The 27,547-nt window shown below is 42.7% G+C and overlaps 1 protein-coding gene across 10 annotated transcripts in view; it reads left to right on the forward strand.

Moving 5' to 3' along the window:
* Positions 1–27,547, forward strand: part of Anks1b (ankyrin repeat and sterile alpha motif domain containing 1B) — a 1,028,376-nt gene that overhangs the window by 978,169 nt on the left and 22,660 nt on the right. For all 10 annotated transcript variants that reach the window (XM_027392602.2, XM_027392606.2, XM_035451548.1 and 7 more), the window contains 3 exons: positions 839–910; positions 20,703–20,714; positions 21,601–21,687. In XM_027392602.2, the coding sequence (XP_027248403.2) occupies positions 839–910; positions 20,703–20,714; positions 21,601–21,687 (171 nt within the window). The remainder of the gene's footprint in view (positions 1–838; positions 911–20,702; positions 20,715–21,600; positions 21,688–27,547) is intronic.

Genomic DNA, 27,547 nt, shown 5'->3' on the forward strand with positions numbered 1-27,547 from the left:
TTCAGACTTCAAAATGCATGTGAAAGTATTTTTAAAGTTATTGAAGAGAGGTAAAATAAATGAGCCAGCTAGAGTTTCAAAGAGTTGATAAGTGAATTGATTTTATTTTAAATGTAGGGGGCTGGAGAGAGACAGACAGCAAAGACATTTTGCTTAAAAATTATTTGCCCTCTCAGAAGCAAGAGAATGAGTGGGGATAAATAGCAGGAGTGCATGATTCAATCACAGAGCAGCAACATGGCATATCATCCTGGGGAGGTTTTCCTTTGCCCCATCCAGCTCCTCGTGTGTCACTCTGCACCAGGAAGTCAGCTGCTCCCCTATCCAATGAGAATGTATGCATTCTCAGGTGGATGAAGCCCTGAGCACACAGCTGTGGATAAAATAATGTCCAAAACTGCATCTCAGCCTCATAACAGCCCCATTTTAATTACCTATGCTGCAGAATAAGCCCAAACAGGGGCCATGCTGCCTCGCTCCTCAGCTGTCGTATCCAACCCTGCAATTACACTGATAGTGCTGTGATTTATTTTTGCAGACATTGCTGCCTCAAAAAAATGGGGAAAACATTTTTAGATACCCCCATTTTGCAGTTAAATATGATTTGAAAGTTAACATCTTTAGAAAATGCCGTAACTTTTATAAAGATCAGTTCATGGCTAACTTTGCTGTGGGATCTCCATCTGTAAGGATCAGTTACTGCTAGTTGTTTTAAAGTCATCAACAACTCACAGCCAAGAAACCTAGCCAGTAGCCTTCCCACAGTTTGTTTTCAAGTCATTACTCATATTTACACTCTCGTCTTAATATGTCATTCCAAATCTTTTGTGTGTTTTAGTATTTAGGTTCCATGCTGATAAAAGAGCTTAGGGGGACAGAGTCAACACAAGATGCTTGTGCAAAGATGCGGGTGAGTTTCCAAACCGTTTGATTTTAGTAGCTGAAACACTAAGTACCGGGTGTGCATGCAAATTGCCACCTTTCAGATTACTATTTTCTTCATCAGTTGGTCTGTTGATCTCATTGGTGTTACATAAAAAGGTGTTTTGGCTCTGTTGATGTTTATACTTGGGCTTATCTGGCTGTAGTTTATGATAATGTCTCTCTGCTATATTTAGAACATATTACATCTGCTTTTGATTATTTTTAAAGAGTGAAAGTTAACTGTACAAACACTGATCCTTCTCCAGATTGGGGGGAGGGGTAATCTTTAGTCTGTTTCAAGAAAACGTTTTAGGAACCAATTTGACAGTCTGAGAACGCTCACTGAAAAGCCTACTAATGAATCAAAAACCATCAAAAGCAGAGGTACCAGGAGCACATTATGTAAAGCTAACTTTGTGTGGATTCTTCTTAATTGTTCTTGGTTTTATTTAAATGTAAGAACATTTGACTCTGAATGGTGTAGAACATTTAAGGGCAGTGAACATTGGCAGAAATGCAACCATGAGTGTCCATGGTCAGTAGCTTCTAGAACCCTGAATTTTCAGCAAAGTACATTGCACTTTTTCTTCCCTAGGACTCCCATTCTGGCTTCCTGCAGAGCTGACATGTGGATAACGTGGAAATATCTGACACTAAAAAATTAAGACTATTGGGCAAATACTCAAAATCAAATCTCAGATGCTATGAGAAATGGCCCTTGCTCTTATCTGTGACCAGCATGTCATCATTAATTTCGTATGAGTGAACAGTTAGGAGCTTAAATAATGAAGATCACGTGATTGAGCTAAAGCAGTTTTAAAGATAGATGTGACTTGTGTAGTGTTAATTGGAACCACATATATGTGAATTTCCATGAAAATAAGAGCTTGATATACAATCACTAATCTAATATCTTGATCAAACAGATAGCACAATGACAAAATAGTAGGCTTACTCTTGATGCAGCACCAACACATTTTGGTCCTAGATAATCTATCACTGCTTTCTTGCCTCAGAGTCCTTTTATTCAGGGTAAATGATAGCTGATAATGTTTACCGAGTGATGACAGTGTGTCCTGCTGCGCTTGTCTTGTCACCACTTACAAATGAAGAAGCTGAAGTTTAGAGAAGTTAAATAACTCTTCCAAGGTCACACGGGGAATAACTTGACAACCCAGGCGAGAATTTAAGTCTGTCTGAATCAAGAGCAGGGACTTCCAGACCCTGGGTCCCCTGAGGATCCAGAGCCTCTGTGTTCATCCTCAGAGAATGACATCACATTGGGTCACCTTGAGAGGGTGCCTGGTTTTATAATTCTGGGAATCTCGTGTTCTGAAGAGAATATTTCTGACCTAAATTGTGTCACCATTAAACAATGAGAGGAGAAAAGCTTTCAATCACCAAGCCTCAGTGATTTCAGAGATTTCCAGGAGCCTCTCTAAGAAATTAATTTGGCATCTCTCAGTTTACACTATTCACTAAATTCCCCGAGTCCAGCTACTAGTTCTAGTCAACAGATGCATCGAATTGTGCCTAGAGCATCATTAAAAATACATCAGGGTTGTGATGTGAGCATCAGTCAATCAGTCAATTTCTCAAAACTGAATAGATCTGAAATTACATCCTGATAGCAATAGTGAAACCATTTTAATAGTTTCAATAGAGAATAATTGAGTTAAATACTTATCTGTTGCCTAAAATGAAACTTAGGAAAAAAAACTGCCTATTTAAGAGCCATTCCTCTGTACTTTGGGGCATTTTTTCTGGTTTGCTTCCTGTTTGTGTTTATTTCAGGTAGTTTACATGAAAATTGAAACTTCATTGCTTCTTAGAATATCATAAAATCTCATTTGCTATCTTGATTAAATAACTTTAAGGTCATGATATAGTAACCCATCTTGCATTCACTGAAGCCCCTCAAAGCTAGAAGTGAAGATTTGAGCTGCTGTCTGAGCCTGTTGTATTGTGAATTAGTAATTTCATCAACTAAAAATGTAGTGCATCTCAACTGCAGTTCAGTTTTAGTCTGAACCCCACCACCACCACCAAAAAAAAAAAGAAAAATGAGTTTGCTTTTAACATTATGGTGGTCTAGCTTCAAGTTCCGGAATAGTCAAGTTCTTGCCAAGGACATACTTTAAGGACACAAATGTTTTTGAAAGTCAATGTATAGTAATAGTATTAGGCTAAAGCATTGCAGATCAAAACTTAACCCAGTTTAATCTTTTGATTGAGTTCTTTTTAGAAGTTTTCTGTTCAATAGTATGCACTTTAGCTGAAAGGAAAACTCAGTGAGAAGAAAATCAGATGCTTTCTTAAGTTAGTTTGCTAACAGAGAAGGCTAAGATATGGCTTCTAGCTTCACTGCATCAACAGTTCCCTGGAGGGGTTGGGGGTGAGGGACATGTAAGCATGTGATTCTCCTGGACTGGCAGAACCATCACCTAAGATGTGTGTTCACACTGCCATCAGCCTAGAGTATCATGATAAATGATCCTGAAAATGAAGTTGTGGTCTCCTGAAATCAGTTCATCAGGGCTAAGAACAGTCAGCACTTGCATGCCTAGCCCAAGAGAATTGCATAGTGTTTCAATTAGTTTGTGAGGTAGGCACTGCCAGTTCCAAAAGTAATCTGAATTACTGCTCTTCTCAGATTATTTACACATATATAATGAGATTTTTACTCCACATATACACTGTATTACAAAGCCCAAAGATAACTTTATGTAGTATTTTATAGTGTACCATCATTTTGATTGTAACCCATTGCCCAAAGAATTGTCCATGTGTGCCATCATGTTGACATTCAGAAAGTTATCAGGATTTTGAGTGCCCTGGGTTTCATATTTTCAGATTAGGGAAGCTCAACATATATATGTCACTGTTGTCTCCACTTTACATATTAGTACACAAACACCAATGGAAGTTTAGTAGTTTGCCCTGGTGATCTCCAGGATCTCCAGGATCTCCAGATGTTTTGATATTGAGTTTTATCCTGTATTGAGTTTTATAACAGCTGGAAAGGTGGGCCATTTATGTACCTAAGAAATAGCTTCAGGAACGCTAAGTAATCCATGATCTTAGCGCTGGCCAGATCAAACCATCTGGAAGCAGATGTATATAGTAACATGAATATACTCCAATGCATTAACATAAACTAAACTTTCAGCAACATTTCTATTGCTGAGTTGGTTTTCTCCCACATACATACTTTACAGCATTCATTCTTGTTCAGGTAGAATCTGAAAAGTTTCCCCTTCTCAGAGGCATGGGGAGTATTTGATATTTACAACTGGTTCATTTCTATGTATACCTAAACCCATCCATCCATCCATCTCTAAGGTCTCCTCAAGTTCTGAAATAGAAATAATTTTCATTTCTTTCCTGGTGTTTTATTGTGTATATTATTCCAGTTAAAAATCTGCTGTGATAAACTAGTATATTAAATGGTAGTTTAATTCATATTACTATACAGTATGGAATAATTTCTTTGTATGCTCAGGTGAAAATGTCTTTTTTTTCCTCTTCCCAACAGTCTTAAGATGTTTTTAATTAATAGAGTTGATTTTTAATAGACTATTTTTTAAGCACACTTAGCTTTACAGAAAATTTCAAGAAATGAGAAAATGCTTCTTGTATACTCCCTAACTGCCTTAGTTATGGTTACTACTGCTGTGATGAAACACCATGACCAAAAGCAAGTTGGGGAGGAAAGGGTTTATTTGGCTTACACTTCCACATTGCAGTCCATCACTGAAGGGAGCCAGGACAGGAACTCAAACCCAGCAGTAACCTGGAGGCAGATGCTGATTCAGAGGCCATGGAGGGGTGCTGCTTACTGGCTTACTCATCACGGCTTGCTCAGCCTGCTTTCTCATAAGACCCAGGGCCACCTGCCCAAGGTTGGCACCACCCACAATGGGCTGAACTCTTCCACATCAGTAACTAATTTTAAAAAATGACTTAATGGCTAGATCTTATGGAGGCAGTTTCTTAATTGAAATAACCTCCTTTCAAATAACTCTAGTTTGCATCAAGTTGATATAAAACTAGCCAGCACAATTGACCCCTTGTCAACGTGACACACAAATGCATTGTTAAGTCATAACCTGTCCTTTTCTGTTCTTCCCCAAGATAACATATGAATATCAACATTACAACATAAACTTTCCAAATTTTAAAAGTCACAGTCTTTAAAAATTCTGACACTTAAAAATTCAGTTTCTGGGGCTGGAGAGATGGCTCAGAGGTTAAGAGCACTGGCTGCTCTTCCAGAGGTCCTGAGTTCAATTCCCAGCAACCCACAATGAGATCTGGTGTCCCCTTTGGGCATACTGTATACATAATATACAAGTAAATATTTTTTTAAAAATCAGTTTCTTTAAAATCCAAAGTCTTAAAATTCAGTCTCTCAACTGTGGGTTTCTGTTTTAAATAAATAAATAAATAAATAACTTTCTTACTTCAAGGGGAAAGAATCAGGAGATAGTTCCAGTCTGAACAAAACAAAACCAAACTCCAAAAATGTAAATAACTCAATGTCCAATTGTGTAGGATTCACTCACGATCTTCTGAGCTCTCCCAAGGGGCTTGGGTTACTTCTTTGGCTCTGCTGTCTGTAGCACACACAGCTTCTCTTTTAGACTCAGGCTGTCTGTAGCACACACAGCTTCTCTTCTAGACTCAGGCTGGCTCCGCTTCTACTGCGTCTGTTCTTGATGGTCATCCCATGATACTGGCATCTCAAAAGTGATGTGGTCTTCTGGGCTACACTTTTCACCAGTAGCTTCTCCTTGGCTCTCATCAAGAGTCTCCAACCCTGCCACTTCGGTGCCCCTCAGCTGTTCTCCATGACCTCTTCGAACCTTCAAAACCAGCACCATCTGGGTTACTCTTAACACTACCAAGTTCAGCTGCCAGCACAAAATGCAACCTTGGCCACCTTTGGATCACAGCTTCTCTGTAATCTCAGGAAATGCTTCCTAGATTTTACCTCAGTGATGCTGGTCTCTTCTTAAACACAGCCATTTCTTCAGCCCCAGCTGACCAGATACCACAGATCCTACACACCAAAGGCCCCGGTAGAGTCTTTGCTTATGAAACATCACAAGTCAGATTTCCGTTGTCTACACTGCTCTCAACATTCTTATCTTCTAAGCCCCTGCATAACAGCTCACTGAGCTCTCAATGGCTTTTCTAGCCAGAAGTTCCAAAGTCCTTCCACAACCCTGCCTAAAACAACGTGGTCAGGTCTGTCACAGCAGTACCCCCACTGTCCTGGTACCAACTTGGCTTAACTAAGTTACTATTACTCTGATGAAATATCATGACCAAAATCAAGTTGGGGAGGAAAGGGTTTATTTGGCTGACACTTGCACATTGTAGTCCATCTACAGGATCTCAAACACAGCAGGAATCTGGAGGAGGTAGAAGCTGATGCAGAAGCCATGGAGGGATGCTGATTACTGGCTTGCTCAACCTGCTTTCTTATAAAAATCCAGGACCACAATCCCAGGGATGGCATCCCTCACAATGGACTGGGCCCTCCCCCATCAATCACTAATTAAGAAAATGTGTGATTGCCAGATATTATGGAGACATTTTCTCAATTGAGGTTCCCTAACTCTAACTTGTGTCAGGTTGACATAAACTAGCCAGCACACTAACCAACACGTGTGTATCCTCCTCCATTATCAACAGATAAGTGGTACATTTGTTACAACTGATGGACCCATAATGGCATTGTAAATACCTGGGTCCTTAGTTTACAGCAGGCCTTACTCTTGCTGCTGTACATCCTGTAAATCTAGACAAACTGACAATGACCAGTGTCTACCATTACCTTCTGTAGTTTCTCTACCCTGAAGTTCTCTGGGTTTTTAGAGCTGTTTTAGATTTACAGAAAAACAGTGCATAAATTACTGTGTTCACATATACTCCCTCTACAGCTACTGAATTTACAGTTTCCCCCTCTCTGAAACTCCAGTGTTAAGTGTGGCATATTTGTCACAATTAAGACCAGTACTGATATTCAGTATTAACTGAAGTTTGTGCTGTATATTGGAACTCATCCTTCCTGTTAACAAACTTCTGGAGCTCTACAAATATGTGACAACATATCTACCATTTCTTCTAGGTTGTTCTCATGTTCTGGAAATTATACAGATGCTGTAAATATAAACACCTGTACCCGGGTGTTTGTCACAAGATATTTTCCCCTGGACGCAAACTCTAAATAATGTCCTTCTTCTTCTGTTTAGTGAAGAATCAGTAGCATCTGGCATTGAACCCTGATGACTTATAATTGAACATTTCTGCTTGGTCTTTTGAGGTTTTGTTTAATAAAAGCCTGACATCTGAGAGGCTTTGGCACTGAGGCATAGAGACAGTGTTGTTCCTTTGTAGTCGCCAAGCTGCTCACTTCCTGTATTCTGACAGCTTTGCACACATACCACTGACATGTGGAGAGTCAGCAAAGATTTCTCTTTATTCTTAACAGTCATTTAATGCTTCCTTTTATGTTAGTGATCCTGGTTCGATTCTCTAGCTAAATCCATGCTCTAAGACACAGGCATCATTTCCTAATCAATTCCTGGGGGAAATATTAGCTCTAGGGTGCTAAATATGATGCCCTTTCTGCAATGTTCCCAGTAGCAGAGAGTCTTCTTCCTGTCTTCCTCACATGACACTGTATAAATGCTTGGTGGCTCATGCTACTCCCACCCCTTGAAACCAGGCACCAAATGCAGTGCCTGTCTCTGTGGCACCTGCTTTATTGTGATGGCTGGACACAACGATGCATGCAAAGTGCCTGCTTCCATCACATATCAAAACAGGCTGGCTTCTTCCTCCAAATGTTTGAAAACATGAGTAAATTCATGGGCAGGTTTACTTTAGATTCTTTCCTTTGTTCTTTTTATCCAACTCTGAAGTCTGTAACCCTCTCACTGTTCTGGGTTTCTATGTTCGTAGTATGTAAGAGAGTATTCTAAGTCTTAGGAATCCTGTATTTTCATCTCCACCTTGTAAAGTCCATTTCCAGAATGGAAGAAACAAATGAGAAGGGACCCCCTTACAAGAAGTACTCACTTCTGCAGCTCTATATTTTGTTCCTTTGTCCCTAAGTCAGTCAGAAGTGGCTTTTTTCAAACACTGTCTATTTTGCAAAGGATTTTGCAAAGCTGTAAATATATTATTTTGACCATTCTATGATGTAAGTTTGTTTTGTGTGAGTGACTCCCCCTTTGAAGATTCCATAACATAGTTTGGTGGGCTAGGCCATAGTTCTGGCCCTGTGAGGTTCTGTTTAATTTTGCCTCTCTGGTATTATTCACACTCTACCTCCCCCACTGTATTGTGCCTCAGAGTTCAATCACCACCATACACAGAGCCCCACCACTTCCCTAATTAGATTAATTATGCCATTAGACAACATAGGCCATTACATTCAACCTAATGCTCTCTGCAATCTTACATTCTCCAATCCCACGTTTGGCAATTAGCATTACTCACAGGTGTTTGGGTCTTGTAAATAGCTCTTAAAATGGGGATGGGGAGGCCAGGCTAGGGCATAGGCTCAGTTGGTAAAGCATGGGGACTTTAGTTCAGGAATATTCCCCGGCACCCATGTAAAATGCCAGCCAGAGCAGTACAAACCTAGAACTCCAGCTCTAGGAGATAGAGATGGGAGAATCCATGAAGCTCAGCTTGCTCAACAGCCAGTCTAGTGGGACCAGTGGTTCCGGGTTCAGTGTAAGACATAAGGTGGAGAGCAGTTGAGGAAGACACAAATATTAACTTCTGGCCTCAATATGCACAGGGAGAGAGGGAGGGAGGGAGGGAGGGAGGGAGGGAGGGAGGGAGGGAGAGAGAGAGAGAGAGAGCACAGGGGGGAAGGAGGTCAGAGACATTGGGGGAGACAAACACAGGGGAGGAACTAGGAACCAGAAGGAAATGCCTGCTTTTTACTGAGACTAAGAGAAAGCAAGGACATATTTTAAGTTAAAGTCAAGAATAGGCACGACCTTGGAGTGTATTACAGTTTTGGAGCCTTCATTTCCCAAAGCCTTTGTACTTTCACTATAGGTCTCATTGGCTCAATTCTCCTTAGTTTGTATAATTGTTAAACTTTCAAGTTGGAAGCACATCTAAAGGGTGACTTTTCAAATAGGTAGATTTCTGGATAATAAGCACTGTTTTTGTCCAAGTGCCAGGACGGTCTTTGCTCGTACTTGTGCTTTCAAAGAAACAACAGTGGAAGGAAGCCAGAAGATGTTTTTGTTTGTTTGTTTGTTTGTTTTGTTTGCTTTGTTTTTAAGATATAATGCCTCCTTTCTTAAAAGGGACTCTAACTAAAGCCACGGTTAGTTCTGTCTTTGCACAGATCCTGCAGGGAGAAACCAATATCTACAGAAGTGTTTTCGGGAAGACTTCTTAGGAACCAGGATAGGGAAACATGTAAAGGGCCTTTTTTAAAGTTCTGTTGCCAAAATTTCAGGGAGGAATCAATTTTTTGTTTCGTTTTAAATTGTGATGCTGAGTCGGGCGTTGGTGGTGCACGCCTTTAATCCCAGCACTCAGGAGGCAGAGGCAGGCGGATCTCTGTGAGTTTGAGGCCAACCTGGTCTCCAGAGTGAGTGCCAGGATAGTCTCTAAAGCTACACAGAGAAACCCTGTCTCGTAAAAAAAAAGAATTGTGAAGCTGGACATTGACCCTAGGGCCTCTTGAGTGCTGAGGTTTGCACTTAAGATCATTACCTTCAGATGGAGTCCTGGAGTTGGATCCCCACCTTCCTCTGAGGCCCATGGGACTTGGTTTGTGGGGAGGACTGAGCCCAGGGTCTCTCTCCTACTGACAACCACCAAAGAGCTACTTCCCAGCACACTGAAAGGCAGGGCTCTGTTTTTTGTTTTGTTTTTGCCTTCATCTCCACTTGTCTTTAAGTCTCTTTCTAAATATGTTTATTTAAGTGAACATGTGTCAATACCTGCATTGGGGAGACTGGAGCAGGAGGATCAAAAGTTCAAAGCCATCCTGAGCTGTATAGCAACTTCAAGGCTCTGTCTCAAATAATAAGTTGTCTCTGACCCAAATGCAGTTACATTTACTGCATTGTTTAACCTTTTCACTACTGTTGGAATATCACCGTAGCAGCCTGGTGCTCTGGAGGAAGGACACATGCTAAGATCCTCCAAATGCTGTCAATGGCTGCAATCCACCTATGTCTCCTGTGTACTAAACCCAGACTTATCTGGTGTGATCCTCACATCTATACTAAGAGGGTGCTGCATTAACCATCTTAGACATAAAGGAACCGAGGAGAGGCCAGTTAGCTACAGAGCTAGGGAGAAGTAGAAGTAAGCCTAGAGGAGCTGGAGAGATGGCTCAGGGCTTAAGAGCACTGACTGCTCTTCCAGAGGTCCTGAGTTCAATTCCCAGCAACCCATGGTAGTTCACAACCATCCGTTATGAGATCTGGTGCCCTCTTCTGATGTGCAGATATACATGGAAGCAGAATGTTGTATACATAATAAATAAATAAAATCTTTTTTTAAAAAAGTAAGCCAGGAATCCAAATATATCCTCCTATGCCACTTTTAGGGGCTTGGGGTTTGGTTTGGTGGTGGTTGTTGTTGTTGAAACACGGTCTCACTGTGTAGTTCAAGCTGGGCTCCAACTCACAAGTCTCCCACCTCAACCTCCTGTTGGCTGGGACTACAGGCATGTGCCACTACACCCAGCTATCCTCCTGTGTTCTGTTCACTTTACTGTGAAGCCCTCCAAAAGGATGAACTCATCAGTGGATCATAAAATCCAGATAGACACGTACACGCACACACACACATGCTTGCACACACTGCTAAAGTTGTATTTGTAAGTGATAGATTTAAAGACAACACAGGACTAGAGTAACAGCTTTGTCAGTCAAGTTGCTGCTTTGAAAGCATGAGGACCTGAGTTTAAATCCCCCACCTAGGTAAAGAGTCTTGTGTGGTGATAGATGCCTATAATTCTGGCTATGGGAGGCAAAGACAGAAAGATCTTAGGGACTCACCAGCCAGCCAGTCTAGACGGTCAGTGAGCTCCAGGTTTGGTGAACGATCCTGCCAAAAAAAAAAAAAAAAAGATGTCGAGCAATAGAGTAAGACAACTAATGTACCCATATTTATACATACAAATATACCAGGTACAGGAACGTAAATCAAGGTGGACAGTGACTGAGGAAAGAGAGCCAAGGTTCAGCCAGAGTTACTACACAGAGAAACCCTGTCTCAAAAAAAAAAAAAAAAAAAGATAGCCAAGGTTGTCACACATGTGTAAACACACACACACACACACACACACACAGAGAGAGAGAGGGGGGGGGAGAGAGAGACTCAATAAATTGGCTTGTTAAGCCAAAATCATTTTTAAAAAAATTTAACCAAAAGAAAAATGTTTTTATTGCAAAGCAATACAAAGTCATTGTTGTCTGTTTCCAAAAGAGAGAACAGAAGGAAGAAATGAAAACAACTAATTTTACCACCCAGAAGTGGTAAACATCCCCCTGTTAACACCTTGTTCATGTGTGATCCTTCAGAGTGATTACTTAGGCACTCCTGGGCATTACTTTTTCACTAAAAACTGGAAATGTTCTGTACCTGTTGTTTTACGGTCTATTTTAAACTACAGTTATATTTGGGGATTTAAAAAAAATATTTCAGTAACTCTTCATTCTCAGTATTACTTCTAGTAGTTAACCACAATATCCCAATCCATAGTTAAAAACAGCTCTTCAGCCAATTCCTTTGGCTATTGTGTCCATTTCCAATCATTTTGAAATTATAACCAAGAGTCCTCAAGTGCCAGTTACTTCCCTAGATAAGCCATTAAACGAAGAACAGTTGAGCCAAAGGGCATTCCCATTTAGAAACTTGGCAGAACTATTGCCAAGCTGCCTTCTAAAACCTCACTACAGCTTACACACTCAGAAGCAGTAAGCACACATCTGATGCTGTGTCTCAGTCTTGTGTGCTTTTTATACTGACATGCCCCCTCCTAGCTGAGAGAGCTAGGGACCTCAGGAGAAGCTCTGCATTTTCAGCATGCTGCCCAGTCTTACCAACATCTATTCCAGATGTAACTCTATTATCTCTCTATGACTCTTATTTTCTGTGAAGAATGTTTCCAGCTCTCACAGTCCCCAGGAACCATGAAAGGATTAAATAATCCTTGCTAATTGCTCTCAAGACCAAGAGCTGTAGCTAAACGCTGATGGCAGATTTTTGGGAATCACTTGTCAAGTGCTTTGATGAACTAGCTCCTTAGCATGAGCGCAAGATGCTTCGAGACTGAGTTTACATGCACAGCAACAGAGCACAGTCCTGACAGTGACATTCAATCAAACTGATCAACTGCATTTTTAGAGCAGTCGCTCTTAAAGTGTGGGCCCCAGACCTGCAGCGTCAGCAGCATCTGGAAATTTGTTAGAATTGCAGATACACAGACCCCAGCCCACTTCCCCAAGCCTCTGGGAGTGGGCCCGATAATCAGTCATTTGCCGAGCCCTTCACAGAATTCAGATACACTGCCTAGGTAGAGAGCCACTGCTTGGTCCCCTGGGCATTCCACCGAGGAGCCTGTGTAGGTCCGCTATTCTGGGTAGATGCCTTGTGTCATTGTACCTGGGGATTGGCCTGGCCTAGAACAGAATTAGAGGGCATCACTTTGGGACCTGCTAGATTTTGGCAGGACTTGATGAGCTCTGTAGGAGTTCACCCTCCCAACAAGGAGATGTGTTTAGAATGGCCCCTGCTCACTGTTCACATCACATAGTCTTGGTTAGGTTAGGGTCTTTGTTCCCTTAGTCTTTGTGCCAGAGTCTTGAGACCACAAAAGCCCCCTGTGAAGTCATGTTGCCATATTTCTCAGCCAAATGAGACACTCATTGGTGACACTCAAGAACTCAAACTATTTTTAAAGAAATACGGAGGAGAAACTCCTGGGCAGCCACTAGTAATCATCCTGCCTTCTAAGAAGCCCTTCCTACTTTTCATGGTACTTACACTGGAAGCCAGCCCTTCCCTACTTGAGGCAGAAAAATCACCCAGCACTGCAGCTCTCTCTACCCCAAGGAGCATTTTGATAGCCCCACATCACATCTTCCCAGGCTTGGGGTACCATGGCTCTCTCAGTGTCAGGCATGAAGGTTCTCTATAACCCCAATTTCATGCTGTTGGCACTCTTTGCCTTCAGTGGCCAGGAGAGTACCCTCTGGATTGACTGTATTATCTGTGACTTGAAAAAAAATGCCAACTCCATAGGGTTAAACATGGCTGTCTACCAATGGTCACACAGGAAAGAGTTGATAGGGATGGGTGTTCTCTAGGCTCCAGGACCCTTGAAATCCCAGGCATGAATACAAGGTGGGGAAACAAAAAGAAAACCTTGTGTCAGCATGGGAAGCCCAAGAAGATTGTCGCTGGAAAGCAGTCTTGGCACTGGTTGTCCTATAAAACTCATTACAGGGTGAGAGTTCACTTTTGAATAACTATTCCAAGGTCTGCTTTTTATGCCTTACCCCCACAACCTAGACAGCTTGGCTGCATAAAAATCATGATTCTGCCTCCTGTAGTTTTCAATCATTTAAAAGTCACTAAAGGCTGCAAAACATTACTGTTAGACCTTATTTAAATTTACTTGAGAAAACCGAATACCATCATTAAGCTTTGTAACTAACTAAGGAAAATGTTAGATGGCAAAATAGCTATGACTCAGGACTGAAAGTCTAATTAGAGAGAATTTTCAGCACTGTGAAATCTCTTTCCCAGACTATGCTTCAGATATGCTGTGAGTAACTGGGTATTGGAAGAAAGAAGGTTGAAGCTGGGAGATGGCTTAGTAGGCAAGGTGCTTGCTGCCCAAGCATGAGGATCTGAGTTCAGTCCCCAGCACCCACACAAAAGCCAGGTGAGGCAGTGCAAGCCTGTAACCCTATCACTAGAGGGGCAGAGACACATATTATGGAAGCTCATTGGTCAGTTAATCTAGCCTAAACAGTGAGCTCTAGATTCAGTGATAAGTAATAAGTAATAAGAACAACAGAGTAAGACACTCAATGCTGACATTTGGTCTCCACCCACTTACAAATGGGTGAGTGCACCTACCTGTACTGCATAAGCGCTCGCGCACACGCGCACGCGCGCGCGCACACACACACACACACACACACACACAGGAGGAAGGAAGGAAGGGGAAGGAGGAATGAAGGAAGGAAGGAGGGAAGTGGGGAGGAAGGATGGAAGGAAGGCTAGCTGAAGCTGAGGCCGCCCTGTGGATTGCCTCACTCTTTTTCCTCTTCTGCTGCAGAGGCACAAATGATTCTGAGTAGAACATGAGCCTCAGTCACCTAGCCTGATGGCTCACAACTGAATTGCCCCCAAGCCCATCAGGAGCCTCTCTGTGCTCATGCACACTCAGGAAAAGTGTACTCAGAGATCATCGAGTCCATGCACTCAGAAAGGGTATTCCTGAACCATTGAGTCCAAAATGAGAGAGAGAGAGAGAGAGAGAGAGAGAGAGAGAGAGAGAGAGAGAGACTTCTGCAGAATTCAGGGCCAGCCTTGGCTACACAGATGAGACATCAAAAGAGAAAGAGATGGGGTTGGGAGCAGCTAGTGGGCAATCTCCATAGCTACATGTTCTGCATCCACCAACTGCAGAAATATTTGCAGTAAGTATTGCACCTATACTGACATGCATTTTATTTCTTGCCATTGTCCCATAAACAGGACATAATAACAATGACATGTATTGTTTACATTGTACTAGGTATTATAAGTGAGTGATGATTTAAAATAATGAGAACATGTACATAGGTTACTGCAGTCAACACTCCATTTTATGTAAGACTTGTGAACCCAGATTCCGGCATCAGTCATCCTTAGAGCAGGCCCCCACAATGCTGAGGGAGAGCTGCACTTCAGAACATGCTTTCAGTCTGAAGTAAAAGCACAGGAGATGATTTCTGACCTGGCACCAAACAGTTCTTAGTTTGTATTTCAAAACAAAAGAAGTTGAGTGTGGTTCACACCTGTCTTGCCAGCATGTGGGCGATAGACCAGGATAATCAGAAGTTGTAAGTTAGCCTCAGCTACAATTGAGGCCAGCTGGGTTATCTGAGACCCTACATCAAAAAAGGCTGAGGAGGCAGCTGATGAAACACTTGCCTTGCAAGATTGAATGCCTGAGGTTCTGTGGAGAGAACCTATGCAAAAGGGAGGGCTTGAGAGAGGAGGTTCTGCAGTTAAGAGCACTGGCTGTTCTTTGCAGAGGACTTGGGTTCAGTTCCCAGCACTTACCCAGAGGCTCATGATCATTTGCAGCTCCAATTTGTGTATCTGACACCCTCTTCTGTCCTCTGCAGGAATGAGTTTTGCATGTGGTACACATACATCACACATGCAAAAAAAAATCTACACATAAAATAAAATATTTTTTTTAAAGTTGATGGGTGTGTTTACAATCCCAGTGCTGAGAAGAAAGATACCATTGGATCCCTGGGGTTCACTTGCCAGGTAGACGAGACTAGTTCATGATTTCCAGGCCAGTGATAGATCCTGTCTGAAGAAGAATGACAGCTGTGTAGTTGTTCTATGGCCTCTTTATGTTATGTGTGTGCATTCATGGGAACATATTTACACATTGGAATACACACCCACACAAACAGGAAAGGGAAAAGAACATTATTTCTTTTCCTTGATAAACCTAAAATCCCTTCTTTAAAAAAATTGTCTAAAAGTGTTCAATTACTTCTTAGGAACAGTGTTCCAGATATGAAATTATGACTCAGCTCTGCTTGGTGAATACAGACAATCTAAACTAAGAACTAAATACAGGCTTCAGATAGGCAGCATCTCTTGCAATAATAAAAGAATAATAATCTTAACTTAGGAAAACATAAAGAAAATATGGTTGCATTTTCCTGTAGCAACCTTCGTGGGAACCAAGCTTATCTGCAGTGAAGCTTATCTGGAGCCTTACCCACAAATATTCTGCTGTTCGGGTGTTAGAGGATTCTCATTGCAAATCCAAGTCCCTGTGTATGGCTGGCACCAAAGGAGAGAGAATCTGAAGGCCAGGAAACCTCAGACATTCCACAAAGACCTTAAGACAGGGCAAAGCAACTACCAACCAAGGCTGGCCCTGAGCTCCTCACAGGGGAATTTTCTTTATATAAATTAATAAGCTTGTATCTTCCACACAAATGTGGGAACATAGTGACTACCAAAGACAGGCAGGCAGGCAGCAAAGCAGGAAGTTAGGTCCTAAAACACAGGTTTCCTGAGCTCAGCCTTTGTTACTTGTGTGGTGAATGGTTAGGTTAAGTGTGATCAGCCCTGGGGAGGAGGAGGGAGCCATGATGGCACACTGGAGAACAAATCAGGGTAGTTGACTGTTTCAGACTGCCTGTCATGGGGCAGAAGCTCTGTGCTCCCCTTCCCATACCCATGAAGCTCTCATGAAATGAAGTAGACATTTACTGGATTTCCTGCCTCCCTGAAGACTGAATAGATTTGCCTTCTTTTTACAAGTGCTCATCTTTCATTAAAATTGTGTATAAAATGACTTCTTTTGGAGCTCCGTTGTAGTGGCCCGGCATGTCTCAGCCCCAAGCCATGGAAGCCTTGAGGTTCGGCCTGAGTCAGAGAACGTGGACTTAGAAATTCCTAGTAACCCAACGGCGATAAAGACCAGACATAGGCATCTTGTCATCTTTAGAGAGCTCTCAGTTCCATGCTACAAAACTGGAGTCTCTTCTTTATTCAGCATCTTCCTGGCTGTTAGCTAACCGTGCTTCCCTTGCCATGAGGCCATTTTTCTTCCATCTTTCTAGACCCTATCAGCAGATCTCTCTCAACCATCTCTCCTCCAGATACCTCCTAAACCAATATCTGTCCTCACTTGTCAGGTACACCTAGCCCTGTACCTGGTGCAGGCCTATTCAAATGCTTAGTTCTGTAGGATGCAAACTAGGAGGCATTCTCCACTGAGGCTATGCTATTCAATAGCAAATCAACTAGCATCTGCAATACAGTTGTAGACTGGAGCTCCTGGTTACTGGAACTGGAGGTATGGACCTTGAGAAATTCCCTAATGGACACTCAAAGTACACCATCAGAAATCCTCCTAAAAAGAGTCAGGATTGTTGTCTCTTCTAGAAAATGCAGTTGACTTGGTAGAGGAACACAATGTTGCAGATCTCCCATGGTCCCCTTGAGCTTGGTGGCTAGCCAAGTTCAGCATGTTCTTGTCAAAGGACTATGTAGGGAGAGGACAGTCTGGGCTCCATATTGGAATGTATGGCCACTTCCAACATCGACACCATAGACTTGTGTCCAGACTCAACACTGACACCCCAGCACTGCCTTTGCCAAGGGGACAGGAATTGTGGAACCATTTGTCTTTCCTCTGTTGTGTGGCACTTGGATAAGCATCTGAGGGAAGTCTGAAGGGTGATAGTGAAGGGACTAGCTCCCCATTTCGGCAGCCATAACAGCCGAACACGTATTTGTCTGACCTTGTCTTAGTCACTAAGGTCAGATGCCTGTCTCTTTCGGTAGCCATGACAGTAACACGTGCTTTTCTGACCTTGCCTTGGTCACTAGAGATTAGGTGCCTGCCTCATGGCAAGGAACCAATCAGAAGTTAGCTGGTGATGGTATACTTTACAGCTCTGGGTGTGCTTTACAGACATGCATACAGCAATGACGCGCAGAGCATAGCAACTACCCTGGGAGGGCCGATGGGCCATAACAACCAGTTGGCCAATCAACACAGGGCAAGCCCTCCAAGCCTGGAGGCACACCTATCTTGAGCCTTGCGTACCCCTAGACACTCCCCTTACACTGCCCTACAAGATCTCTATGCAGCCCCTTCGAGCTATCTTTGCTAGCCATCCGCCATGTGAAAGACCTGAGCTAACATGGTGTTAGCTCGTTAAACAACAACAAAGCCTCATGCTGTTTGCAGCAAGCTTTTGAATCAGCCTGGTGATTGGGGTGACCGTGGTCCTGGGCTGAGACCCTGGAGGCCTGAGTTTTCCAGGGGAGGGTCTAACAATAGAAACCACCATTGTAGTCCTCAGGTCAACCTAAAACCAGTGTCTTCTGACCACTGCCCAAGTTCTCCTCAAACTACCACTAATAAAATTATTAACAGATCTTTCTTGTTACTAAAGCCTGGGATTTTACCCCATAAATCCAATAAAAGCTGTAATTCTTGGTTGCCAGTCCTTGGTTGCCCTTACTTGCTAGGGACTGCTTTTTTGTGTCTTCTTCATCCTTAGGACACTGGGCACTGCTCCTGCCTTCTAATCAATCTGCTCCTTGGATCCTGTGGTGTCATCTGTGGACATCTTCCAGTTCCATTCCTAGTTCCTTTGTCAGATCTTAAGAATTCATCTTCTGCCTGGCCTGGTGTTGCCCCTGCCCCCTGAGTCCCAACACTTGTGGGCCAAGGCAGGTGAATCTCTGTGAGTTCCAGGCCAGCCAAGGCTGCAGGGCAAGATTTGTCAAAAAAAAACAAAAAAAAAACAAAAAAAAAAACCTTCCAACTGGATTTTGTAGCACACACCTGTACACTTAGCACTCAGAAGGCTGAGGCAGGAGGATTACTAGTTCAAAGCTAGTTTGGACTATACAGTGAAACCCTGTCCTAAAGTGTGGGGGGGGATTATTTTCCCCTATGGTCCTTTTAACTGTGTTCTCACACTACCTTAAGACACTCCACCTGCTTCCATCTGCTTAGCCACCCCTCTGAAATATGAGTTTCATCTCTCATTTCTTGCTGATTAGCATGCTGAACATGTAAAAGCATCTCTCTGTATGTCTTTGCAAAAGGATGCTCCCCTCTGGCATTGCTGTCTCTAATGGCTGCTTCATCTGTGACACCCTCCTGCTCATTCATTTTCTGTGATGTCAGAGACAGCCTCTTGATTCTTTGCCCTAAGTTGTGGAGCTCTTCCCCCTGTTCTCCAAGCTTCTACTTCAATCACGCTGGAGTCTGCCCTTCAGATTTCACAGCAGCTTCCTGTGTCCCTCATCCAGCCTCCATCTTCTATACAGCTACCAAAGCCATCTTTCTCCAGCCCCTCCCTGCTTAACAGTGGATCTGTGCTTGTCAGGGAAAGCCCTACCTTTCCTAAAAGCTACCTAAACCACCATAGAACTCGCATTTAGAGATGTATGTGCCTTCATTCTTAGAACAGCCCCTTTTTCCTCTTTTTGTCACTCAGATGGCCATTTGTCCCTCCAAAGCCAGCTGAGTGCCCCCAGGAGATAATCAGGCTTCATGAATGAATGAGTTTATTCACACCTGCCTTGCCCTTTCATCAAAGGTGAACATTTCCCTACTCACTATTCCAGAAGTACTCTGTTCACATCATCATTGTTCCTGTGTCAGCCCTGTGGCTCTACTTCATGCCCAGCTCAGCCAAGAATATGTGCTATGAGAGCCAAGATGTGCTTCCACGCTGCCAGGCCCTTTCTCCCTGGAAGCCATCTTGCCCATCCCTGTTTCCCACTTAGATCCTCCCCAACACAGCGCTAACTTGGCCAATTTGAGCAGTGGCATTCACACACAATTTCACATCCCTGAAAATGGACCCTGAGTTTTCCACTGACTAGCACAGTGGGTGGCCCCAAATAGCCACTCACCTGCTGAAAAAACAAACAAACAAACAAAAAAAAAAACGGGATTTTCTTAATACAAATAAAATATTGGTATTTTCATCTTACTGTAGCTATATATTGTTTCAGGTTACAAATAGGTCTGTCCGGGAGAAAGTACACAAGGCAAGAGATGAGAGAGGTGATTTGCTAAAATTCATTGTTATGCTTTGCAAAGAGTTCTTCACACAAAATACAGTCAACAAAATGATTGCCTGTGCTACCCCAGCCTTCCTAATCACAAATTCAGCCACTGCTTTGCCTTAAAAACCAGCATACAGCATGTGATTTCTTCTAGCCTTGCCTTTGATTTGTCTTGCACATTTTTCAGACGTGGTTAGGAAAAACATTTAGAACATGAAAGCATGTAATGTTATATTCCATTTTTTAGAATGGGTTTTTTTTTTTGGTAATTGTAAAAGAAAACTGGAAAGTCTAGGTAATTTTAAAACTAGTTAAAATACACTTCGAGAGAGTGTCTCTTTATGTATTGTCTGGGACAATAAATTTCAAATAATGCTCTTAGTAAATTTGTCTCTGAAACAGATATGGTAGCTCTCAAAAAGAAAAATATGTGTCAGAACAATGTAGAAGACCTCTTCCAGGGGTTGTACAATAGATGCAATGTAATCACACAGAGTGCAATGAGCTTCACTCATCCTGTTCAAAGCCTTCTTTAAATCTGGTCACATTTCAGAAATTTTAAAATAGAATATTGAGTGATATAAATAAATCAAAAAAGTTCCTATCCTTTTCCTGAGTCCCTTAATGTAGAGAGCTGGCTGTCTCAGGCTCAAAGTGGACCTTTCTTGCATGTCAGTCCTAAGGCTCTGCGACACAGTAAACAGAAAGATGGGAAAACAGAGAAAGATAAACAGGCAGGGCCAGTGAAAAAGCCTCACCACATCTGCTTCTATCTATGAAGCCTGCTCTCCTTCTGTGGCATCCTTTACTTTTTAATAAACTTAATGCTGTTGGTGAATTATTGAAATGGTTCCTTTTTCTCACACCCTTTCATGTGTTTTCTCTCCTATTCTGTTCCTACCTGCCTTGTGTGGAAAATCCATCAGGCTAACTGTCAGGTACGTGCATCTTTGATGTTTAATGTGATGACTAAGAGTATGCATGGAGAAAAATGAAGTAAACAAGACCATTGGTGACTGGTGACAAATGACAGGGCTAAGCGGGAGAGGCATATAGTAAATTACACAGAAACTTTTGTGGCTGAATACACTGAAGAAGCTGCAGACCCCACATAGGAAGCCAGTGTGAACATCGGTCATGGGAGCTTAGCCTGCAGGAATATGACTGAGCTGTAGGATGAAGTAGCTTGCCTGTCCCATCTAGCATTTGGCTGTGGCTAAGTACTGCTCCTGGAAGGCTTAATTGTCATCAGGCCATATGAAATCCTGTGTGGTCCTGTATGACTCTGCTATAAATATTACATCCACTTCTGGGATTTGGCCAGGATCAAAGACAGTTTGCAGGGATGTATTTTAAATCCCTGTTTTAAGTCTGTATCTGAACATCCCTTATGCCTTGAAGAATGAAGGTGACCAGGAGGAGAGAACAATGATGGCATATATTTTGTTGCTGCTAAATGCACCTTTAGTGTTAAATGTGTTGTGATTTAACTCTTCTCAAAGAAATAGACCCAGAATGAACTGTCTTTTGCTGGTGTGAGGGACAAGGACATTCTTGTGCCCATAAGAAGTAGCAAGGCCAACAGACACTTTACGAGCCTAAAGCATAGCTAATGGCAGGAGAGACAGCTATTTAAATCTGATCGTGTTTGGGGTGTGTGTGTGTGTGTGTGTGTGTGTGTGTGTGTGTGTGTGTGTGTGTGTGTGTGTGTGTGCTTGTGTAGTTTTTAGCTTCGGTTCACTTTTTCAAGAGGAAAAAAAAGCGATGTGCTTCAGTTGCCATGCAACACACACTGCTCTAACAGCATTTTAATTCTAATTTCAGAAGTCTACAGAGCAAATGAAGAAAGTCCCCACTATTATTCTTTCGGTCTCATATAAAGGAGTCAAATTTATTGATGCAACAAATAAGGTAGGTGGCAAACCTTCTCTTTGGTTCAGACTCCAGACACAATCCCAAGTATGTGATCTAAAATCCGGGCATTTTCACCACTCCTCCCCTTCCTCACCCTGATGCTTCCTGCTCATACCTATAGTAAATGTACACATGTACACCCACTTACAGAGAAAGGCATGGTTACCAGGGGTGCTGGTCTAGGATTGCTGTAAGTATTTTGCTCTTACATTTCACATTGTTCCCTCTAGTAAACTGGGGGCACTTAACAGTCATGTCCCTTTGGATCTAGAGAACATTCAAACAACAACAAAATCACTTATTAAAGGCATGGTGTCATTCCTTTGCCATAAGAACATAAGTAGGTGAAAGGTGGTGACATTGGTCTTTGTGTGGTTCTAAACAAGTATATTGTGTGTGTGTTTTTGCCCTTGGAAAGAAACTACACTTGATCTTAGCCAAAAGGCAAAGAAGTGATTGTCCCCTCTTTCAGTACAGGTCATGAATGCCTGGTGTAAGGAGTACATCCTGACTTTTTGTATTCTATAACTACCTTTCATTCCTTATTACTCAAATGAAGAGAGTTGCCACTGTTTGTTTTCTTAAGGGACAAAATCAGAAAAGCAGCTGAAGACATGCTGTGTCTTTGTGCTCACAGTGGAAGCTCTTGGCAGCTCTGAGGCTGAGTATGGCCAGCTGGATTGTTTTTTACTTGAAAAGCATCTTAGCACTCCTGTCAGAGCCAAGACCACAGAATCCCAGTGCTTACCTCAAAAGCTTAGGTGTGGCCCCTGTCACTGTCCTAAAAGCTGACTGGCTTCTCACAAAACCCTCAGTTCCATGTACTTTACTTTCCCATCCATCCTTTTCAACTGTTAAAGGGTAGAAGGGAGAGATGAAGTGATCCCCGTTTGTAAACAGTATTTGCCTTCTGCATCACGAACCCTCATCTTGCCCCCAGACCCACTCCATTTTGGGGAAACATCATGGAGAGTCATGAAACAAGTCAACTTCAGCAATGGTGGCAGGGAACCAGAGCAACTGGATTGCAATGTCAGGGAAAAGTTCCATGGACAATAGCTCTTTTGTATCTCTAAACCTAAGCATCTAAACCAACCCTTTAGACATTTTCCTAATTAGTTTCCTATAAAATGTTTCATTGGCAGTTGGATGAGCCCAAGTGTTCCTAAGAATGCTATGGAAAACTACCTCCCAGTTTGGGGAAAATTCTAGAACTCCGCATTGCCATGATGGCTAACAGTAGCCCGAGTACATTAAGTGCCTGGTCTTTAAAGATGACTCAGCTGTGCAGTATGCCATTGACTGTCACAATGTCAGATTACAATCAGAACAACCCTTGATGGGCTTTCTGTTTCTTGGAGAATTTAGTTTCTAGTACATAAAATTACCTTATCCTTAAATCAGAATTAAGTTAAAGAGTTCTAATGTTGAAATGTTCGTTGAAGATACCATTGCTTTCAGTCTATCTAATGAGAAAGGAAGGCTTTGGCACTTGGACCTTCTGCCACATATAAAGACACACACACACACACACACACACACACACACACTTATACACACACACCCATCACACCCTCACCCTAACTTGTGGTGATATATTATTTATGATTTATTAAAGTTTGCCTGAAGACTAGAAAAGCAAAGTAGTGGGCCACTGGCTCTTACCTATTATGAGAAGTTCTTTGTCCCAGCTGGTCCCGTTGCTCTTGGGGCCTAAATAAAGACACAGATGCTGTATTAGTTATAAAACTGTTGGTCAATGACTAGGCATTCTTATTGGCTAGCTCTGTCTTAATTATTAACTCATTTCTAAAAAAAATAAAATAAAATAAAATAAAATAAAAATAAAAAAAGACAGGCATTGGTGGCAAACGCCTTTAATCCCAGCACTCGGGAGGCAGAGGCAGGTGGATCTCTGTGAGTTCCAGACCAGCCTGGTCCACAAGAGCTAGTTCCAGGACAGCCTCCAAAGCCACAGAGAAACCCTGTCTCGAAAAACCAAAAAACAAAACAAAACAAAAAAATTATTAACCCATTTCTATTATTCTATGTATTTCCATGTGGTCTTGGCTTACTGGAGAATACCCAGGCTCACATGGCGACTCCGCCTACATTTCCCAGAATTCTCCTCTCCTCCTAGTCCTGCCTATCTTCCTGCCTCATTGGCTGAACAGTGTTTTATTCATTAACCATAAGAGAAACATAGATACAGAAGGACAACCCCCATCACTTACCACTACCTCGGGCTGAAAGGCAATCCTGGCTTCACCAAACCTCAAACCACAATAACCTAGAACAACTGTCTCTACTGAATTTGGAAAGCTTGAAGAGAGGTGGTGAATTTGACACTCTCTGAACTGATTTGGATTCCGACAATTTCCAAACATGGGCCATTTGCTCTTGGAATTTGCTGCAGTCTGGAGGGTCAGGTCTGTCATTCAGTGGTGTCATAACCACCTGCATCTACATCAGTAGCATTCTCTCAACCCAGACCCCCACCACCAGAACAGTGAGGGAAGCTTAGCTAAACCTACTGCAGTTTGCAGATAGAGGCACAGAGGGATGCAGTCACTGATGATGCCCTGTACCTCTTGAGATGCTTCTAACTCAATCACCAGGGGTTTCATAGACCTCTGCTCAACAGCCTCTTTGAAAGTAGCATCCCAGAAAAAATAGAGTCTTGTGTAAATAAAGACCCTGAATAAAGGATATCCGAGTATCCTTCAAACCCTTGCATCTTGGTTTGTGACAGATTTTCAGGTTCAGGAGAAAAGGCTGGTGGTACCAAGCTGTCTGTGACTATCAACACACACCTGGCTCTTTAAAGAACTGGATAACATTTACTTCAATTGGCTGTGTGACCACTCTTGCCGAACATGACAGTGTTGGAAAGACTGGGTGACTCTGGGAGGATCGTCTCCTGGTTGCTGTGTGAGAGGGTGAAGTAGAGACTGATTTAGAAAGCAGGAGAAAGATGAGGATAAGGCTGCATTGGGAGCTGAGAAGCATGACCAGAGCTGAGGGGCTAACTTCAGAAGGCATGAAGGAGCCACAGAAAGGGAGAAGAGATGAACTAAACTCAAGTGAGGGTGGATAAAGGAAGTCCACAAATGCCCAAATAAAAGAAATAACAGATACTTATTTAGGCAACACTCACACACTGAAGGTAAAGCACCACCTCCATCTTCTAACCCTGGAGGCATAAGATGCTTCGAAGCAGAATGCTCAGACTGCCACCCAAAAGAGAGCCAGACCCCTCCTCTCCTTTAAAAGAGACCACATCTGCACACTAAAGCCACCCCCTAAGGCTGGTACCTCAAATCTATTGGTGGAACAAGTTGCCACTACACTCAAAGGTTGCATTTTAGATTCTTAGGATGTCCTGTCCCCCACTGGAAAGTGTTGCCTTGGTGGGATATTTGCTCTCAAATGAAAGGACTTGTGAAGTGTAATTGTGTATGAGGACCTCATCATTTCAGGTGCTAGTGGCCACTAAGCCTGTGCTAAAGCACACACACACACAAACACACACACACACACACACACACCACACCTCAGTGTTTCCATTGTATTTGTGTCTTCAGCATATGTCCCTGTGTCTTAAACAGGTAAGGTAGACAGGGTTGTCCAGTATACACAGACACCTGAAGGTCCCTGTCCTTTGACCAATGTCTGCCCACAGACACAGCCCATTTGTCATGGAGTTTTCCACTGTCTAACCTAATACATTTTCTATTACTCCACAGCTACCTTCTGCCAATTAGCTTAGAGTACAATGGGCAATTAATTATATGTTAATTACCCTTTCTTTCCTATTAGCCCCCATTAGAGAATGCAAAAGATGAAGCCTCCAAAGCAGCATTTCTTTTTTAGTCAATAAAGAAGTAGCTCTGACTGAGTTCACAGGGAAGGACCAGATGCCTGGTTATAAACACATAAATGTATTGCCTAGCAACTTAGGAAACTAATCACTAAGGCTGATTTAAGAAGGAAGAAGCAAAGGGGATCTTGAATTTGAACTGGAACTTGGAATAGATTTAGTTCTAAGATGTTTCAGGTAAATCATCTGCTTTCGTAGATTTGGTAGACTAGCAGCCCAGAATTAGCCCCTGCACGAACCTGGCCACAAGGACTCCAGCTGTTTGGTTACTGACCTTCCTTGAAATTAGCTGGGTCTTCCAAGAGGTGACCCAGTTCTCACATCCAGGAAGAGGCTTGGGTCACATTTGCCCTCCTATGCTATCTCTCCATAGCCTTTCCTGTGAGTGCACTAGGAGTATAGGATTGGAGTCTATTTCACTTTAGTTTGCATGGTTTTTTTCTTTGAATGGCAACTTCAAAGATGGCAATAAGTGCTCATTGTTTCCATGGCACACACTTCTCTTAAACAGATGGGAGTTCCGAGAGACCACAGTTTGTCTGTGCTGCAGTCTTCAGCATCCAGCACCCCACAGTTAACCACCTCTCAAAGCACTGCCTCCATCCTAGTCCTTCACTAGGGGGAAATACTTCAGTCCTGTGATGGATGGGAAAGAGTCTGGCCTGAGGAAATGGTCAGGAGAAACTCTGTGGTAGAGTAAAGACTGAAGGATGCAGTGAAGGGTAGATCCCTAGGCTGCATCGCTTTGGAATCTCATGCTCTTTTTTGAATTGTCATATTAAGTGGCTGGACCAACCAGTTCTATTCCACACACACCAGCCTGACACATCTGTAGCTGTTTCTCCACATGGTGAAAGGCGGTGGTCAGGCAGAAGTGGAAAGGCATTAAGCTTCCAAACCCTATCCAAAGGAGAGTAGGTGAGCCCCTCCCAAGTCCTTCTCTTGAGCCTTCCGTAGAACAAGCATGCTTAGAAATGAAAGCTAACATACAAAGGGTCTGATCTTATACTCATCTACAAAACAGTACCTCATGGTAACAACACCTTTTAATTCATGGAGCAGCCACAATTGATCATGACTGAAGGGTGAGGGATGCTCTCTCGTCTTTGAATTTTCTCCAAGGAGTGAGTTGGCCATCCAGTTTCCATAAAGTCTGCAGCTGCAGAGCCCTTGGCCTTGGATCCATTCCACAGACAGAGAACTGGCCTCACTGCCCCCCAAAGTGGATGATGGTGAGGGAGGCAGTATCTCTACTCAGAGATCCCAGTTCCCACCAGGGTCTACAGGGATATATTACAAAGGTCCACAAATATATTCCTGCCTGAGTAGGATTGCTTCCCTCCCTGCTAAAATACTTTCAGCAGTGAGGAAAGATGACATTTGTATAATATAAGCATCATAGAATGCCTCAAAGAAACATTGAAGCTAACCCTGCAACTGGGGATGAGCTTCAGTGATAATGGCTCCATACTTTCTGCCACACTTGACCTCTTGGGGACAAGAAGGAAAAGGCCGTCAGAAAATCCTGGGGAAGATTCAGAAGACAGGAGGACAGAGCACTGGAGACCAACTTACTTGCTTTGTTATTTTTCCCAGGACCACAACCCTGTCACAATGAATTGTCAAGAGCCTGGAAATTCAATGCAGCAAACCTCACAGGGCACTTCTCACAGTAACATTCCATTATGCTGACAAAGGTCCTCAAGGATACAAATGCCAACTTAAAGCTAGAGCCAGTACTCACTGGCTCCATGTATCTCCTGGGCAAGTGTTTCTTTACACGTTGTTGTGACAAAATGCAAGATTGGAAGTGACTTAAGGAATAGAAGGTTTATCCTGGCCAGGTATTATCCATTGTTGCAGGGAGGTCACGGGGGCAGGAGATGAGGCAACTGGTCATGTTGCATACACAGTGAAGAAGCAGAGAGAAACGAATGTTATGCCCAACTGCCTCTCTACTTTTCGTTCAGTCTGGGA

The sequence above is a fragment of the Cricetulus griseus genome (genome assembly GCF_003668045.3).
Source record: "Cricetulus griseus strain 17A/GY chromosome 1 unlocalized genomic scaffold, alternate assembly CriGri-PICRH-1.0 chr1_0, whole genome shotgun sequence".
Classification (NCBI taxonomy): Eukaryota; Metazoa; Chordata; class Mammalia; order Rodentia; family Cricetidae; genus Cricetulus; species Cricetulus griseus.